This window comes from Dromiciops gliroides, chromosome 2 (assembly GCF_019393635.1).
Source record: "Dromiciops gliroides isolate mDroGli1 chromosome 2, mDroGli1.pri, whole genome shotgun sequence".
NCBI lineage: Eukaryota > Metazoa > Chordata > Mammalia > Microbiotheria > Microbiotheriidae > Dromiciops > Dromiciops gliroides.
In genome coordinates, this window is record NC_057862.1 from 676249825 (window position 1) to 676269745 (window position 19921).

Genomic DNA, 19921 nt, shown 5'->3' on the forward strand with positions numbered 1-19921 from the left:
TTCTACTCTCTGGTCTTTTTGGTCCCTTCCAGCTCTAAATTTATAATCCCCTGAGTAGACTAGCCTGGTTCCTGGAGCAAAATAGTGAGATTAAGGATTGGGGGAGTGGTAGAGTCCAGATTATGGAATGGCATGGATCCATCAAGTATTTATTAAGTGCCAACTGTTTGCCCAAACTGTACTAAGCGATACAGTTGCAAAGACCAAAATGCAACCGTCCTTCCCTCAGGGAGTTTACATTCTTTTTTTTTTTTTTTTAGTGAGGCAATTGGAGTTAAGTGACTTGCCCAGGGTCACACAGCTAGTAAGTGTTAAGTGTCTGAGGCTGGATTTGAACTCAGGTCCTCCTGACTCCAGGGCCGGTGCTCTATTCACTGCACCACCTAGCTGCCCCAGGGAGTTTACATTCTAAAGGGAAAGACAATTTATAATAAGGAATAGGAACTGAATCTGTGATTTCATTGGTATAGGAAACACTTTATGAGGAAACTCCCTTTACTGGGGCAGATCAGGACTTTCTTTGCAACTTATAGCCTTCAAATTGTCTAGAACAATGAGAAATGAAGTGACTTGTCCTAGGTCCTACAATTAGTAAGGGTCAGGTGTCATGATCAGACCTGTGCTTTAGCAAAATCATTTTGGCAGCTGTTTGAAAGATGAACTGGAGTGAGGAAAGACTTGAGGCAGAGAGGGTAAGCAAGAGGCTGTTTTAATAGTCCAGGCAAGAGGTGATAAGAACCTGAACTAGGATGGTGTGTGTTGGAGTGGAGATATGGGGAAGTTTTCAAGGGGTTGTGTGGAAAAATAAATGACAAGATGTGAGGATACCCCTACTTAAAATGATCTTCTGGTCAATCACTCTGCCTAAAATTCCAACGTTAGCCTTTTGCTCCTTTGGGTTAAACATCGTTCTCTTTCTATCAAAATGGCAAACCCTAGAGTGGGGGAGACTCCTTCACATGAGTAATTTTTGTTACACACTTTCATAGGAAAAAACATTCAAGAGGTAGAAAGAATTTTAGAGGTCATCTGGCTCAACTTACTTCCTTTAGAGTCTCAAATCAATTTAACAAGCAATCAAGCTACTACTGTGCCAGGCATTGAGCTAGATACTGAGAAGACAAAGAAATATTTCCTTCCATCAAGGAGCTTTCATTCTCCAGAACCAGTAAGTAACATATATAGATGAACTAATAAAAAACAAAATAAGCAAAATTTATTGGAGAAACTGAGACCCAGAGAGACTATCTTAATCAAAGTCAAAGAGAGGAATAAGCATTTATATGGTACTTACTACGTGCCAAGCACTATGCTAAGTGCTTTTTTATATATAGTTATCTAATTTGATCTTCACAATAACCGTGGGAGGTGTCTAGGTTGCAGAGTGGATAGAGCTTCAGGCCTAGAATCAGGAAGATATGAGTTCAAATCTGACCTCAGACACTTACCAGCTGTGTGACCCTGGGCAAATCACTTACACGATGTTTACCTCAGTTTCCTCAACATGGCAAGCATCATATAAATGTTAGCTATTATCATCATCATTATTGTTACCCCTATTATACAGTTGAGGAAACTGAGGCAAAAAGAAGTCGAATGACTTACTCAGGGCTATATAGCTAATGTTTGAGGTCACATTTGAACTCAATTTTTCCTGATGCCAGCCCCAGTCCTCTAACTGCCTGGCCTCCACCTATGTAATAGAGGCTTACAGGACTTGGATCCAGGCCCTCTGTCCTTGTACCTAAATCCAGGGCCTTTTCCAATATTATCTGGAATAAGAGCTCAGGATACCATTAATTGTGGGAGGAGGCGGGGTAAGACAAGGGAAGCAGAATCTCAGAAGACAATCTTCACTGACTTTCCACTGTTCCCAACACTTGATGGTGGGCAAGCCTACACATCCGTGTGTTTCCCCGAGTCTGTGCATCTCTCCACAAGACCAATCCCTACTCTGGCCAATCCCCCGTATATCTCTAGGCAAGGATCACAAAGTGAGGGCCCCACTCCCCTCCAAGAAGCTCTCACTGTGCTGTGGAATCATCTTGAGGAAAGGAATCAGAGACTTAAGCCCCTTAGGGAGGGGAGAAATGGTGGAGTGGAGATGGAGTAGAGGTGGGAGGGAAGGATGGGGCAGCAAGTAAGGGATGAGAGAGAATTCAATCTAAGCCAGCACAAAGACTTAAGAACAAAGAGTATGGGGACAGACTGAAAGGTGATGTGGAGTGGGGAATGGAGGGCCAGGCTGGAGAGAAAAAGCAGAGATTTAGAGTAGAGAGATAGAAAGAGGCTATAGAGACATGGCAGCCTCCCCTCCAGCCCCACCAAAAACAGCCATCGTACCATATTTAGTTTAATACTTTGACGATTCTTTTTTTTCTTTTTTTTTTTGGTGAGGCAATTGGGGTTAAGTGACTTGCCCAGGGTCACACAGCTAGTAAGTGTTAAATGTCTGAGGCTGGATTTGAACTCAGGTACTCCTGAATCCAGGGCTGGTGCTCTATCCACTGTGCCATCTAGCTGCCCCCTTTGACGATTCTAATTTCATTTCTGTCCATCAAAGAAGATACAAGCCCCTTTGCCACTTAGGAAATGGCCCTTGAATGTTGTAATAGCTGAATGCATCAGGTGCCTGTGTCCCTCCTGTTGAAAAGGCTCTAGGGGCAGCTAGGTGGCGCAGTGGATAAAGCACTGGCCCTGGATTCAGGAGGACCTGAGTTCAAATCCAGCCTCAGACATTTAACACTTACTAGCTGTGTGACCCTGGTAAGTCACTTGACCACAACTGCCTTACGAAAGAAAGAAAGAAAGAAAGAAAGAAAGAAAGAAAGAAAGAAGAAAGAAGAAGAAAGAAAGAAAGAAAGAAAGAAAGAAAGAAAGAAAGAAAGAAAGAAAGAAAGTAAAGGTTCTGCCTAGGATCATAGATTCAGAGAAGGAAAGGACATTCAAAGTCACCAAGTCCAACATCTCCTCATACTCTGCCTCCCATTTTAAAGATGAAGCAGCTGCACCACAGAGATGATCAGTACAGGGTCAAACAGATCTAAAAGCATCAGGGCAGGGGACTGAACTCACTTTCTTCCTGAGTCCCATAAAGCAGTTTATCCACTTTTGGTCTGTTACCTGGGGGGATCATATTGGTCAGCTATGCCAGCTGGAAGACGTTGGTCAAGTCTTAACAAAACCAGAATCACCCTCAGGCTGAGGCGGGGCATCTGAGAACTTGGGAGAGAGAATCCTGTCTTGGGCCGAACTGATGGAGATGTGGTACCCAGAGCTAGGCAGGTGAAAGCTATGCTGAACTAGCCTTTTAGGAAAGTCACTGGCAAGCTGGACTCTGTAGAGGAAAGAGTACCTGCCATGGGAAGAGGACTACAGAAGATGCCATACTAAGATGAAGGGAATGGGCATCCAAAGAGGCAGGGAAGCTAGGTGGCACCATGGAGTATAGAACACCATACCTGGAGTCAAGAAGATTCATCTTCCTGAGTTCAAATCTAGGCCTCAGATCCTCACTAGCTGTATGACCCTGGGCAAGTCACTTAACACTGTTTGCCCCCAGTTTCCTCATTTGTAAAATGAGCTGGAAATGGCAAACCACTCCAGGATCTTTGCCAGGAAAACCCCAGTTGGGTCATGAGGAGTCAGACATGACTGAAATGGACCAACAATAACCATCCATAGCAGAGAGAAGGGGAATAAGCCTTTATTAAGTGCCTCCTATTTGCCAGCACTGGCTAAGCATTCAACAAATATTCTCTCATTTGATCTTCACAACTGCCCTGGGAGGTAAATGCTTTTATTATCCTTATCTTTCAGTTGAGAAAACTGAGCCAGACAGAATTAAGCTACTTGACTAGGATCACAGAGCTAGTATCTGAGACCAGATTTGAACTCAGATCTTCTTGACTCCAGGCCTAGTGCTCTCCCCCTGAGCCACTGAGCTGTCCCTAAGAGAAAACTATTGCACAAAGCAGGTAGATATAGCTATTCAGGCACCAACACAAGCAGCCAGGCACTGAACATATGGCACAATCATGTGTACACACACACACACACACACACAAACACACACACATAGGGTGACAGGATTGCTTGCTACACCTACAGGCACATGCTTTTTCAACACTTTGAGTATCCCTGGTTTTAATAGTTTCCTGGTGTAATAGTTTCATACACTGATACATATTACAGTGCTTCTATGACTTAGGAAAAGTTCATCAGTGTCTGTGGCTGGAAAAATTCATTCTCCCTCATCCTCTGTCAACTTTATAATGAACCTTTCAGAATAGCGAATGGGGGCCTTCTCTTGGGGTACCTGGTGGCAGTGGCAGTGGCAGCTGGTGGAGGATAGGGCACTGGTCCCCAGGTCTGAAGATCTGAGTTTAAATCATATCTCAGCCATTTATTAGCCATGATTCTAACCAAATCACTTCACCTCTGTTTGTCTCAGTTTACTCAACTATAAAATGAGGAAAAAATAGCACCTACCTCCCACATTTATTGTGAAGATCAAATGAGATAATACGTGCAAAGCACATGACATATGGTAAATGATTGTTTCCTTTATTCCTCTCATTTTTGAATCCTTTCCAGCATATGATCCTAGATTAGAAGGTGCAAAAAAATGCCCAATGCCTTCATTTTACAGAAAAGGAAACTGAGGTTTACAGAAAGGAAATCACTTACCCAAGGCCACACTGGAAGCAAGTAGGACAGCTATGGTTTCAACCCAGGTCCTCTTGATCCAAATTTAATAAGTGCTTCTATTTTCCCTTCACAGTCCAGGAGAGAGCCAACAAAACAAGCCAAAACTCCCTAACACCCAGACAGGCTATCAGAGAGCCTATGATCACCTCCAAGCTTTGGTGTGGCATCATAGGAGGACTTGAGTGGAGGCCTAACTAAAGGAAAAAAATAGCTGACCACTCATATCATCCGATATAAGACCCACATACATACATACATACATATACAGAGAGAGAGAGAGAGAGAGGCATCACATATGCAAATACATCCAAGAGGAGACTCCAGATAAGAAAAGGCTCAATCTCAAGGCCACCACTACCCACACAACCCAAATATTCACCTACACTGAGAGGAACCAGCATATAGTCCCACATACACCATATGCACAAGGCCAATCCTATACAACCACAGGCATGGCTAGTTTACACACACACACACACACACACACACACACACACACACACACACACACAAGGGGGTCTACCACATATAAATATGAGAACCAGCCAAGTCCTTAGAGCTGTTTCAAAATCATCAGTTATCAGAATAGAAAGATGTGTTCCTCTGAGAGACAGTCCAGGTCACAGTGACACAGTGATGTACCTGCCTAAGTCTGATTCACACACACAGTACAGAGACTCTCATGCACTACACGCTGTCCCAGGTCCTACGGGGTGGGAGTGGAGGTAGCTTTGAAGGTTTAATGAATAATCTAAGGCTAACCCCCTCAGAGCACAAGTGAAAGGAAATGACTCTCTTGGCCTAAGTACTTCTGGAGTGTGGACCCCTGGAAGCCGGGGGAGAAGAGTGGAAATGAAGGTGACTATCTCGGAAAGGTGGCACACATCCAGAATGACAATAGAGTGGGAAAGGAAGACTGCAGAGGGTCGTGGGCATAAAGGGCCAAACTTGGAGCTAACAAACTGAGACTAAGAATGGAGAAGACCCAGGATAGTCCCGCAAACCCTGGGCACTAAGGAGGAGAAGCCCTCAGGGAATGGGGAAAAGGCCACCAAGAGAATCCCTCTCAGAGATCCCCAGCAAACAGCAAGAGCTGAGGATTCCTCCTCCCGCCCACCTCCCTCCCTTCCCCACCCTCCAGAACCCAGGATCGGAAGAGAAGCTGAGTAATGGAGGGTTGAGGGAAATCCCTGTAGAGGGTGGATGTCTCGACTGTCACCGAGGAATATTCGGGAAATTTGAGATTGGTCCCTGCCCTGTGAGAGAGTAGGAACGGGGAGTGGGGCCTCGGTCAAACCACAGCTTCAGAGAGCCCCGTGGAAGAGCTTTGGCTGTGGATGCGGCCCTGCACTAGCCCTCGGCTTCCCAACCGCCGCGGGAGGCAGGGAGGGGGTGGAAGGGGAGAGGAATTTGAACTAGTCCTTTCGCTCTCTGGGCCTCAGTTTTCCCAGCTAACAATCGAAGGGACTATTTTGTTGAAGAAGAGAGAGATCGTGGATGCAGAACCTTGCACACGCCGTCCAGCAGAGCGGCTACGTCGATTGGTTTTGCTTAAATTGTTTTTCTTTGCTAGTAGAGAAGACTCCCTGGGTGAGGTGATGCAACCGGAAATGACTATAATATCCACAAAAGGCATCAATAAACCGCTAATGACAAACAAAATAAAGCGAAGGAATTGGAAGAGGCGATTTCTAAGCTCTCTTCAGGCTCTAAATCCTATGATCCGATCTAAATATCTATGCCGGCGGCCGGGCTGGGATCCAGGACGGGAGGGAGCCAGAGCTGGTCCCTGAGCGAGGTCTGGGTTCTAGCTAGATTCGTAACGAATATTTCGAATCCAGAGACTCTGGCCAAAGTGAAGAGATTTTCCTCTGCTTTGGGACAAGCTCCGAACTCAGGCTCATGTGAATCCAAGGAGAAAAGCCGCGTCTACACAGGCAAAGCGAAGCTGAACGAGGAAAAGAGGTCTTCTATAATCCAAATGAGAGAAATCCCCAAACCTTCGAATAATGAAAAAAAAAAACCTCTTCTATGGAGGCTGTAAAGCCAGAGTCCGTGCACGAGCGCCAACGCCGATACACACATATCCACTCCGGCTGACCAGATAGATTTACTTAGCTGAGATCAAGCTGGTGCTCCGCCCCGACTCCAGCAGAATGTAAGCCGCCTGGAGGGCAGGACGGGTTTTTTTATTTGCTCTTTGTATCCCCAGGGCCTCACGAGGGACTATTTCGGCATAAGAACCGCTGCCAGGATGGTTATAGTCATTTTGTAGGTGAGGGGAAAGGCCCAGGGAGTTTTAGCGCCGGGCCGAAAGTCACCGGTCGGGTTGAGTGCCTGGGCCCGAAGGACAAGTCTCCGGGCTTTGGGGTCTAGATCCTTTTCCCGTCTGTGGCGAGGTCTGTTTGGGTGTGTTTGCCCTCAAGTATGCGCGCGCGCCAAGACACACACACACCACCACCACCATAGCAGCAGCACAGCTTTCCCCCTTCCACAAATACACACCTGCCTACCGCTGGCCCCTTCCCGAAGCACCATGTTCTCAGTCAAATTCGTCGGACTCGGACTTATCCAAGGCCCACCCGCCTTGAACGCACCGGAGCTTCTGGGGCCAGGCTCTGTAAAGGAGATTCGAGAAGGAAAAAACTAAACAGGATCAAACCAAAAGAAATTGGTTAGCTGGGCCTCTCCAGCAACACACACACACACACACACACACACACACACACACACACACACACACACCAGCCATAAAACGGCTCTGTTGTTTGTAAAGAGAATCTGGTCAGGGACAGATCCAGGGAGAGAGATAATCACAGAGAGCAAGAAAAAAGAAAAAAATCAGAGGGAGAAGACACCGTATTAGAGAGAGAGATTTCGCTTAACTCTTATATTTGTGTATGTTGGCCTCCCCTCCTCCCCAGGAAAACATAAACTCCCTGAGGGCAGGCGTTATTTCTTCCGTCTTTGCATCTCCAGAGGCTACCTAACAGCTCCTGCAACAGAGTAGTCGCGTAATAAATATCCACTGATTAAGAGCGGAGGTAAAAGAAATTCAGGGTGAGATGCTGAGTCAAGGCCAGAGCGAAGACAGAGATGGAAACTGAAAGACACAGATGCTCTAGACAGAGATAAACACAAATATGGGACAGAACTTCGGGTTTGCCTTTCTTGTTGTTGATAATGATTGTTGCCAGAAGTAATGCCTCCCTGGAAAGGATAGCAGGGCAGATGTATTAGCAAATGAAGGCATAAAAACAAAAGGAGTATTTTTAAAGATACAACTTAGAAAGACATTCATTCTCTATTCTTAGGTAGTAGATAATGATTTCTAATTACTTGAACATCTATCTAGCCATACATCTGCCAGTCTACTGAAGAATTCTATTGTGTAAAGCCATTTTACCAAATTTGCCCTTAGACAAATTCTCTTCTAGAATTGAAGTCCGTTGGAAGATAAAGGGCTGATCTTACTCGGGCCCTGAAACCTGCCTGCTCCATCTGCTCTCCCACTTCTCGTCAGATATCATTGAACATTGCACAGAATTTTCTAGTTCTATTTCTCTCTGTACCTCTGTCTCTATCTCAGACTGTCTCTGCTCTTCCTTCACCTTTTGGGAGGGGGGGAGTAATCTCTCTTTTTATTTCTGTTTCCCTCTCTAGTTTCATGAGTATGACTCTGCCTTTTCCCGCTTGGGACGAAGTGGAGAGGGGAATTAATGACAACAGAAGGGAGGCTGAAAGAGGTTGGGGCAGAGGGAATGGGGTGGTAGAGGCAGGGAAAGGGCAGCCCCCAAATGTTCATTCTTTTCCATTGCCAGAGATGTTAAGAGTTCATTCTCCATGCTTCCCTCCCATCCCCCATTTTTGCCTCACCCTCCTAGACCCCATATATACATTTAGAAACTCCATCTTGCACACTCCAGAGCAGACCTGATTCCACTAATAAGAGCCAGAAAAAGAGCACAAGACCCGATGTTGGGGGGAGGACCCCAAAAAGTTTGTCTTTTTCCTCTCTTGTCCTTCCTTAAACCCTGGGAAAGTATTTCTGGCTATTACAACTTTGCCTCGTTCTTTTCTTCCTCTTTGCCTCATCTCCTTTCCCTCTAGCCAACCCTAAAGGAGCTCCATAATCCCAGGTTGAAATCTGAAGCTCCATGGATCCCAGCTCCAAAGACCCTTCCCACCCCATCGTATGCCACAACTTTCCTTGTCACTACCTTCCCCGACAACTGGAGGGTAAAAGGGATTCTTTGCCTAACCCTAGAACTAGCCAGCACCCTCCAACAACTTCAGTCTTCTCCAATTCAGATCTGAGGCAGGAATTTTATTTTCAGAATCTCTGAGAGTCCCATTGTTTCCAAACTTTTTGTTTAAATAAAATCATGATACTAACAATAGCAATACAGAAGAATTCCCTCGAGATGCTTGGAAATAGGTGCCTTTCTACCAAGAAAATAAGATCTAAGTGAAGGTGCCCCTCACTGGTGTCAAGGCTAAATGAAACCAATTTTCTCCTCCTCTCTCTTTTTCTTTTGATTAACTATTCCATTTCCCTACCCCCAAAGCCAGGAGCATAAGAAAGACATACCAAGTCACGTTTTAAAGCTGATAAGTCCACGGCAAGAGAACTGAGTGTCTATAGAGAAGGTATAGGGACTCGGGGCTAGGGGATCATGTTTATGGGGAGGGTCTAGGGGCCTTATTTCCTTTGTAGAAGACAGAGTAGGGGACTGACATCCAAAGGAATTAGAAAACCAAATAACTCTAGGTTCTGGAGGCTGAGAGATTGAAAGGAGAGAAGAATGGATAGTTTAGGGAGTTGGTGGAGAAGTGAAGGCTTAGAAGGCTGGAGGACCAAGGGACTGGGCATTGAAGGTCATTGGGACTGGGTTTGGGACCGAACAACTAAACAACTAGAAGACTAGTTGACTGAGGGTTCAGGGAGCTGAGAGACTGGGAAATTGGGGGGTGGGGTGCAGTGCTGAGGGCCTGAAAGTTTAGAAGAAAAGGAGACTGAAGATCTACAGGCCTGGGAGACTCAGGGTCTAGAGGCTGTATGAAAAGTACATTGTAAACTGTTACTATTATAATTATAATTAGTATTATTATTAGACTGAAGGGTTTGAGGGCTAAAGTTCTAAGCAGCTGAGGGCCAAAGAATAAGCCCTGTCCTGTCCCCACCCCCAAGAGGCCTGAAGTTGCTATAACAATCTTGTTCTGAGAGGAGGAAAATTCCAGGGCCTTTCCTTGAAAACTTGGGGGGGGGGCAGGAATCGATTAAGAAAAATTGTCACTTACCTCTTTTAGTTTACAAAAGTCAAAGGCCTTCAGTCCCAGAGGAAGTGATGGGGAAGAGAGTCCCAGGAGTCCTAGGGAGTCTACTTCCAAATCCATCAGTGTTGTCATGGAAGGGGGTGGGGTGGAGGGGAGGAGAGAAGACAGAGAATACAATATACACATATCAAACACATATAAATCCATACAAACACACGAAAGACACTGAGACATGCCCATGCAGTACACCAACGAATCTTAACATGCCCACAATTATCTAAGTGCATAAACCCCACATTCACACCCACCCATGGCATACAGAAAATAACACCCGAGCCCAACTAGTCCTGAAGCTCATACAGGCACACACAGACACACATACACAGAGCCAGGAGACCCAATCCCTGTGCTTACCAAATATCCTTCTCCCAAGCTGATTAGAAAGGAGTAAGTCCGGAGGCCGATGCCCCCCACCCACCCACTCTAAGAGAGAAAGCATCTTTTCCCTCTCTTTTCTTCCTTTCTTCTCTATTTGCTCGGGTTCCTTCAATAGGCCCTCCAGCCGGGCAGCCCCCAGCCTGCGCAGCCCCCCACACTGCCAGACGGGCTGTGGCCAGATGTCAATCACGCAATTAAGTAACGAGAGTTTGCAGGCCCCCTCCCCCTCACGCCGACTCCTCGGTCTCGGTGTGTGTAGGTCTGTGAGCTCATAGCACTCCCCCGCCCCCAAGAACCTGCAACTTAAAATCTAGACCTTGAGGATCCAAACCTTCTCGACCGCTTATATTCGCCCTTTGGAATTGAGCGGGGGCGGGGACCGGGTAGGGGCCTGGCATAGGGGCCAGAGAGAGGGAAAGAAAAAAGGGGGAGGGGGGCTGGAGCTTAGGGATTCTCTGCGCTAGAGGCAAAGGTAGCTAAGAGTTATCTCCCCCTCCCCTAAGAAGAGGTTGATAAATGGGGGCGGGGGGGGGCGGGACATAGGTCTAAGGGGTGGTGGTACTGAATGAAGTACGCCAGATTTGCTGTCTACACGAACCAAATTCTCCTGATTCGCATGATTTCAGCCACCTTGTGCCCCTTCCAGCCGCATAGATACCGCTTTGTGTGTGTTTATAAACCCAGAGCAAGAGAGCAGAGGTAAAGGAAACCAGGCAGCTGGAGGCTCACCGCTCCTGAATGTCTCCTTTTCTTTTCTTCACCCCCATTTCCCTTTCTCCAAGGGGGGGCGAGGAGTGACCCCTTTTATTGCTAATAAGATTTCTTTTTTCCCTTTTCTCTCTTTGTCCCTTCTTTTTCCTCTCTCCCGCTATCTTTCCCCCTCTCGATATTCACCCTTTCTCCTGAATTCTCTCTTATGGGCCCAACTTCTTCCCCTTCCTTCCTTTCCCTCCCTTCTCCTCTCCGTTCCTTGTATCTCCCCTTGTCTCTGTCTCTGTGTGTGTCTCTCTCCTCCCTCATCTCCAGCCCCCGCAAACATTCAAGCTATTGATCTTGTACCAAACCAAACCCAGCGCCTCGCTGAGGCCCCAGGGGTGGCATTGGCGGGCTCCGGGCCCATAACCGGGCTGTTTGAGCCCCTCAATTGAAAAGTGAAGACCAAAAAAATTAGGGGACTGGGGTGGCGAACTTGGGAAGTGACGGCTGTCTTCAAACTGACTTTCTGGGGTAACGGAGAAGTGCTCCAGCCCCCGAAGCGTTTACTTTTCCTCTTGCAGCTGCTGCACTCCACCTTCTTGGAAGAGGCCGCGGCTTGGGAGTGGAGAGGTCTCTTACCATCCCCCTACTTTTTTTACATTAAATAACTCTCTCCGACTCCTGGCCCCTTCCCGGCTCGGGTCCCTGATCTCCAGCCCTATTTCCATCTCTAGTGTTCCCATCTCCCTTCCCAGTCCTCACCACCCCGGCCTGATCTCCATCTTCCCCTCCTTTCCCCACCATCCTTCCCCCAGACTTCTCCGGTCCCTCGGTCCCCGGACCCCCTCCCCCCACAGCCTCACGTGCGCCCGCCAGACCCCTCCCATCCAGTCCCGGAGCAGAACGACGGGTGCTCTGGGAGTGAAAACCCTAGTCTCTGGGCTCGTCAGCGCCCCTCCCTGCTGGATCTGCTAGTGGGGGAAAGAGAGGGAGGGAGAGGCGGAGCCGAGGGGAGGTGCCGGCGGGGGTGGGGAGGAGGAGGGGGCGGAGATCTTCTCTCGCTCGATGCTAGCACCAGCCGCGGCGGCTGCTGCCGGCGGCATGGGCGATGGAGGAGCGGAGCAGGGACGCGGCCCCATCGGGTTGGCGGCAGCCGAGCGAATGCGGGAGCTGGGGAGCCGGGCGGAGCTGGGGAGCGCGGGGCGAGCCGGAGACTGGGCCCGTGGAGGGGCAGCAGGAGGAGGAGGAGGAGGGGGTGGGGGCAGCCGCGGGCTCAAGGACGTAGCGGGAACCTCGGCCACCAGCCCTGCAGCCGGATCTAAGGCGACCTGCACTGAGAGCGAGCGCCAGGCAGGAGCCAACGAAGCGGATTATTGCCGCCGGATCCTCGTCCGAGGTAAGGGCAGACGCACACTCCCAGCTCCCCTGTCCCCAAACCCTCTACGTTCTCGCTTCAGCCCATGCGGTGCCCACTCTCAAGCCCTTCTACTGCTTAATAAGCCCAGACCTCTGAAGCCCCCCCCCCCACGCTAAGCCTTTCTGCCATCTCCATGTTATTTGCTCCCCATAATATCCCCACATTATACCACCCCCTAACCTGCTCTAACTCTTCGCAGATCTTCCACCTTCTTTCCTCTCCTCGCATCATCCCAAGTCTAGAAAGCCACCTCCCCGCCCCTCCAACCTTCTAACCCTCTGACCCGGAGGCATTCTCTTTGCTCAGCCCAGCTCACCCTTCCCACCTTCTCAACAGCCTAACCCTACTCCAACTCCCCATGCCCTCCCCTCGCTTCTGGTCGGTCACACCAGCTGCTAAGACTTCTCCTGCCCCATCCTTCTGTCTCCCTCCATTCCTCCCCAAACTCTACACGGTCTTTTTCAAACTGAATCACCCCAGGCCTTAGGGGTTTTCCCGCTAACCCTCTAAACCTCTCCCCGCTAACTCCGTAAGCCTCTCTAAACACGACCAGTCTCTCCTCATCCCCTATCACCCCAGCTCTTCTGACCCTGCCTCCAAGCTCTCTAATATGCCCCACAAATCCCTCCAAGCCCCACTGCCTCGATCCCGAGGTCCCTCCAGGACCATAGAGAGGGGAGGCTAATGAGGAGCGGAGTGGCCAGGGCTCCCCCAATCCCTAGCCTGGCTCCCTTGTCTTCTCTTTTCTCCCTGGAGAGTCGAGTCCGAGGGCCAGGGGTTGAGAGTGTTCAGAGAGGTTGACTGTTTTCCTCCCACTGTCAAAGCCCTCCTCCCCTTGTCCTAAGCTCTCTGCTTAGGAAGCTGGGATTCCCAGACTGCTGGGGTTATTGTGATAGAGGGATCTCTCTCTCTCTCTCTCTCTCTCTCTCTCTCTCTCTCTCTCTCTCTCTCTCTCTCTCTCTCTCTCTCTCTCTCACACACACACACACACACACACACACACACACACAGAGGCACACATAGAGAGGAACACACACAGGCGCACACACACACGCACACGCACACGCACCCCGCCGGGGCTGTCGCGGAGGAAGAGCGTCACGCAAGCATCACTGGAGGGGTTTCGGGCCATGGGGAGGGAGGAAGGGGCTGCAGCTGCTTAGATTGCAAAAGGAAAAAAATGTGCCCTAGCCCCCCACCCCACCCCATTCCCCACCCCACCGCCTCCCTCCACTCCCGGGCCTGCCCAATCTTCAGTCTACAGTGGCTGGGACCCGGGCTCGGGTTCAGACTCGGGCTGGGCTTGCAGAGCCGAGGCCCACTCGGTCCTCAGGCCGTCAGGGCATTTTTGGTTGTAGCTAGAGATACCAACTGAGCAAAAAGAAAACAACTCAAACAACAAGAACAACAACAAAAAAATCCTCATTCTTCCCTCTCCGAGTGTCCCCTCCTCGCCCCCCCCCCCCACCTTCAGCCGCTCTTCCTTTCGCCCACTTTTGATTCTTCTTCCCGGCCTCTTCTCCATCTCTTTCCTTCCCTCTTTTTTCTTTCTTTCTCGATCTCCTTCCTTCTCTTCATTACTCGTTTCCTAGGTTCCCTCTTTCTTTTCCTTCCCTCTCCCCTCCTTCCTCACTATCTCGGTCTCTGACTCCCCATCTCCCCCCCCCCTTTCTCTCTTTGCCTGCCCATTTCTTATCGCTCAATCCGGGGTCCAAAGCGAAGAAGTCCATGAATTGGCCCAAATCCTCCCCCTAACACCTTTAGGCGAATCTCACCCGCCCACCCCCTCCTAGCCCAGCAATAGAAGCTGCTCAGGTGCCCCTCCCAGCTGGGGCGGGGGAGGGGGGCGCGGGAAAAACTACAGTTCATTTAAGCACAGAAGGTGGGGAAAGTTGAAAGCCGAGCAGAAACAAGTGAAAAGACCTTTTGTCACCCCTTTTAATACCTGATGAAGTCCCATCCGCCAGTCTCCTTTATTCCACTAAAAACAAACAAACAAAAACCACCTCCCAACCAACCGTCGCCGAATGAAATGTCGGCTCTCACGGATCTTGTCCCTGATCTGCGCCATTTGTGCCAGACTTAAAGGTCTATTTTGTCTTTTTTGTCTCTTTCCTGTTGCACTTTTCCGCTCTCTTTCTGCCCATTTCCTTCCTTTCCTTTTTTTTCCTTTCTATTTTCTCTTCTCTGCTGCTTCTTTACTTTTTCTCTTCTCTTTCATTTCCTCCTCTCTTTTTTATGTTGTCTCTCTTTCTCTTCCCTCTCCCTCTCTTCTTCCATCCACGTTTCTATTCTTCATCCTAGCTCCTGCTCTAGGATGTGTGGATTTCCCTGCAGGGCTCCCGGGCCTCTTCTGCCCTTCAGTCTGCGTATTTTCTTCCTTGTATTTCCTTTCCCCCACCTCACCCTAACACACTGAGACCGATCTGTGCCTAAACTGTGAGTCCCAGGGGGAGGAAAGGTTAAGGGGACGGGTGAGGAATTGGGAGTGGGTTGGGCCAAATCGTGGGTAGGGTGAAGAAGCTCCGGGGAAGAATACCATGCCAGCCTGCCCTACGATGTTTGTCCCAAACGGGACATGGAATGCTTAAATGAAATCCTCGGCCACGTATGTATTTGCACAAACAGACCCGGAGATTCAGAGAAGGGAAGGTGGGAGTGGGTGAAGAAATGAGATGCGTTTGAATGTGTACCTCAGAATCTGCGTGTCCAGCCGAAATTGAGATACAATGCCTGGATTTACTCAGAGATAGAAAAGAGTTGCTTTGTATTTTATCTTAGACCAAATACACCTACCGGTAGTTTGTTTGCATTTATGTTTATTTTAAAATAATGGAATACATAATTTACATGTGATTTCCCTAAAGTTTTTTTTAGTCATAATTAGTATCAACATGTCCGATTTCGAAAAATGCGGGAAAAGCCCCAATGAACAATTCTCTGCCACCTAACGAAACCACAATCTCTGCAATTTGCTGCTGCCTCTGCCGCCTTTAATTTGAGAGCCAGGAAGATTAGATTGTAGATAAGGATTGAGAGATGGGTGGATAGAGAGATAGCCTTGAGAGAGTGATAAATTGGTAAAAAGGTAGATAAATAGAGATGGATGGCTCCATAGCCAGAGGATGGATGGATAGATAGATAGACACACAGACAGACAGACAGACAGACAGACAGACAGACAGACAGATATGGACTTGTGGATGGGTGAATAAAGTGTTTAAATAGCTAGGTGGATGGATAGATGCAAAAGGCCTTTCCTATGGGGAATGTAAGGGAAGGAGGGATATATGGTGTAGCCCATAGACCATAAGATAAATAGAGGAAATGACAGGGAGATAGAGATAAGAAGACAGCTTCCGAAGTGGGTAATCCTTAAAGATCTCTCTCCCTTACTGTCCTCCCACAAACAAAATCTAAATGGAGAAAGCCTGGAGTTCAGCCCATCTTACTCCAAAGGGTTGTTGTTCATGAAGCCAGAGGGAACTGCTGAGGTTCCTGGCAAAGGTTTCATTCCTCCAGCCCAGGACTGCAGATTACCAGCACTGAGCCCCAGAGAAAGTGTGGGGTTGGATCTGGTTAGATTATGGAAAGCTGATGCATCAGATCTAAGGTGGACTCAGGTGTTTGGTACCCAAGCTGCTTTCTTAAGCAACTGCATTTCACAGGCTTCCAACCATGGAAATCCACAGGCCTTCATAGCATCGCAGGCACCCACAGACATGGTGGTCACATGTGAGTGAATGTGTTCCTTTGTAGATACAGTTAGTGTGGGTAAATCCGGAGGGAAGAAGGCCACAAGATGAAAGAGAGGAGCAGTCTTTTGGAAGGGCTCAGGTCTTTGCACAGAAATGTACAGCAGATGGACACCAGCTCAGACAATCAGAATTCCAATGATCTGTGTGGAGGCCCCACTAACCCTAGAGAATGTATAGAAAGACAGATAGGACATATGTCTAAACAATACTCCTATGTATGGAGAAGCATGCTTTAGTGTGTCTGTGCATGATATTTACAAGCACACAACACAGTGCATCTAGAGATCTAAAGACAAAATAAACGGGGAGGGAGGGAGGGGGAGAGACAGACAGAGAGAGGGGGCAACAGAGCTCCATCTAGGTTAACACTGTGTATATGATATTTTTGTTTGATTTGATTTCATTAGTATAGGGACCTCCTAGTGAGAAAGTTCTTATCAATTCCAGATCAGCATCCGATCTACAGTTTGTTATCTTGGAGTAGCCAGGGGTCCCTTTATTATCTTTAATTATGCAGAAACACAGGTGGCACAATGGATAGTTTGCTATTCCTCAAGTCAAGAAGACTTGAGTTAAAAAGTCTGGCTGCAAACACTTGTGTGACTCTGAGCAAGTTACTCAACCTGTTTTCTCACCTGAAAAATAAGGATAATAATAAAACCTACCTACCAGGGTTGTTGTAAGGATCAAATGAGATAATATTTGTGAAGTCCTTAACACAGTATCTGGCTAGTTGTTGGTATATAAATGGTAGCTTTTGTTCTTACTATAAAATTATATATATATTATAAATATATTCTTACTATAAAATTATATATATTATATATATTCTTAAAGTTGCCTGTTTAATTGACTAGCCAAAGGTCACATGCCCATTATTTATCAAAGGCATATTTGAACTCTGTGGCTGGCTTGCTATTATAATCATATAATGAGTAAATGTACATGCCTATATAGCACAAATGAACATATATACCCATCAAGATATCCAAGAATATATTCCATTGCAGTAACTGTACCTGTGCTGGATCATACCTTCTCTACAACTTAAAATCCTGGAAAGTTATGTGAGTTAAGTGACTTGTCCAGGATCACACAGCCAGCATCAGCTTCTGAGGCCAGCTCCCTCTCCCCTATACCATATTGCTATCGTGTCTTTAAAGACACATATTTATGTGCCCTGTTATTTATATTATGGGAAAGAAAAAGAAAAAGAGGTGATATTTGTATAGTGCTTTAAATTTTACCAATACCTCACATCCATTAACTTCGACCTCCAATGCCTCAAGGCGAAGAGGGGTACTTTGAGATGACTGTTCCAGCAAACAGGAAGCTCAGAGGTGTTCTACCGTGCTGGAAGCTTTCATTTGAGCAGGGACCCAGTGATGGACTGTGTGTCTATTATCGGCTAACCTCAAGATTAGACCGAGCAAGGTGGATTACCCACGAGGATCACCTGGAGAGGTGAAAGGATGACCCACATGGATTAAATCCGAGATGTGTGGGAAATTGTACTGAATAACAGACATCTACATGTCTGCCAAAATACCTAAAAGGATCTCTGAGTGCATCCATGGAGTACTCTCTCCAAAGGATACGGTGGATTGTAATCCATGCACTCCTTCGCCTAAAAACAATTAAGTGCCTACTATGTGGAAAGCCATCTCATTCTGTTCAGATGCCTCATCTAAAAATCCCCCATAGAGGACTCACCTTTCTTTAAGAATATAGCTATGTTTTCCTCAGGTTGGGGAACTCTCCATGGGAGAACTACCAGATGGCGACCCATGGGCAGATCACAGGATAATAAATCTAGAACTGGAACCAAGCCATCAAAAGCTCCTACCATTTCTGAGGCAGAGTGCTGGAACTACAAATACCCCAAAGGGGGAAGGAGGTGGGGGATGAAAACACTTCCTCTCCTCAAGAAGTTTACATTCTTGGGGAGAGGGGAAAGACAACATAATCCTACAAATAAATGCAAACCATAAACAAAGCAAACACAAGATAATCAATTGTAGCGGAAGGCACCAGGAACCGGGGAGGGGAAGTACAAGGAAAACTCCGCCATAGAGGAAGTGATGCCAAAGTTAGACTTTGAAGAAACTAGTGATTCTAAGAGGCAGAACTGAGGAGTGAGTGCTTTTTAGGCACAGGAAACGTGTGCGTGTCCAGATGGAGGTGGGATATTCTATAGGAGGGTAGCAGGAAGGTCATTTTGAGGATTTAGTTGGAAGTGATGTGTAATAAGCCATGAAAGGTAGACTAGGTCCCTATCGTAAAGGACCCTAAATCCGGGGCTCCGCCCTAGAAGTGATAGGGATTGTCCGTTAAATTGATTGCCTTTGTTTTGTTACACCACCTTCATTTCCATCTGTATATCTACGCGGCTTTCCTCGAGCCATCAAAGGAACCTTCGCATTGGAGTTTGTTGAGCAGGGGAATGTCGTGATCAGACCACTGTATTAGGGAAATCATTTTAGGATGGAGGATGGGTCAGAGCGGGGAGAGACTGGAAGCAGAGATCGATCAGGAGGCTATTGCAGTAATCCAGGCAAGAGGTACTTCAGGCCTAAAAGTGACGAACCGAGTTAGGAGAGATGAGGGGATGGACGGGAGAAATATTGGGATGATGGAATCAACAAGATTTGACAAGTGGTTCAGTGAGTGGCAAGAGGAAGAAGAAAGTAGAGCTTGACTTGTAGGTTGGGAGCCTGGGCAAGTGAGTGGAAAGATGGTGGTGCCCCAGACAGAAATGGGAAAATTAAGGAGAGCAGGTTTGGACAGTCACACAGCAATTAAATATCACAAGGCTTTGGCTGAGAGGTGTGTGTGTGTGTGTGTGTGTGTGTGTGTGTGTGTGTGTGTGTGTGTGTGTGTTGGACTACTTTGGCAGTCTGGTGAAGTCTATGGACCCCTTCTTAGAATATTATTTTAAAATGCATAAAATAAAATATACAGCATTACAATGAAAATGAATTTATTGAAATAAAAAATGTAATTTTTTCCACAGTCAAGTTTACTTGAATCTATTATGAAATCTATTCACAGGTTCTAAGTTAAAAATCCTTTCACACAATGCCTTCTCAGATTATCTTCCTCCAATTCTGTATATATCATGTTATATGACTATTTATTTACATGTCTTGTACATTAGAATGTGTGCATAATCTTTGAAATCAGAGACTGCTTTTGTCTTTTTTTATATATCCCCCAAATTTTTCACCGCATCTGGCCCTTCATACATGCTAGATTGACTGGCAGTATATTTAGTCTTACTTTAACAAGGACCTTATTCTCGTATTTTTAAATAATAATATTTTTTTGTTCTGCACTTGACAAACACTAATATCACTCATCCATCTTTGTCCCAAACCCCCTCAATGTAAAAAAAAAATTGTGTCAAATAAGTATATTCAAGTAAAACAAATCTATACAATGACAATTCGAGTGTGTGTATGTATGTGTGTGTCTGCGTGTGAAATTCTGTACCTCATGGCCATCATCTGTCATTGGGTGGGTAGCTTGCCTTGTCACCAGCCCTCTGAGTTCTTAGTTATTGAATTTATCATAAACTCTAGGGTGTAGTGACTTTCAAAGTTGTTTTTCTTTATAATATTGTACT

At 47.0% G+C, this 19921-nt stretch overlaps 2 protein-coding genes across 3 annotated transcripts in view; one reads left to right on the forward strand and one right to left on the reverse strand.

Annotated features, from left to right (window-relative positions):
• LOC122739691 (zinc-alpha-2-glycoprotein-like) overlaps positions 1-10092 on the reverse strand; it is a 67851-nt gene extending 57759 nt beyond the window's left edge. The window contains exon 1 of the mRNA XM_043981338.1: positions 10012-10092. The gene's annotated coding sequence lies outside the window, so the exon portion shown is untranslated. The remainder of the gene's footprint in view (positions 1-10011) is intronic.
• A 2130-nt stretch (positions 10093-12222) lies between these two features.
• ATP6V1B1 (ATPase H+ transporting V1 subunit B1) overlaps positions 12223-19921 on the forward strand; it is an 81296-nt gene continuing 73597 nt past the window's right edge. The window contains exon 1 of one of the 2 annotated variants that reach the window (XM_043990018.1): positions 12223-12517. In XM_043990018.1, coding sequence (XP_043845953.1) covers positions 12223-12517 — 295 coding nt within the window. The remainder of the gene's footprint in view (positions 12518-19921) is intronic. The other variant, XM_043990017.1, reaches the window with a different exon arrangement.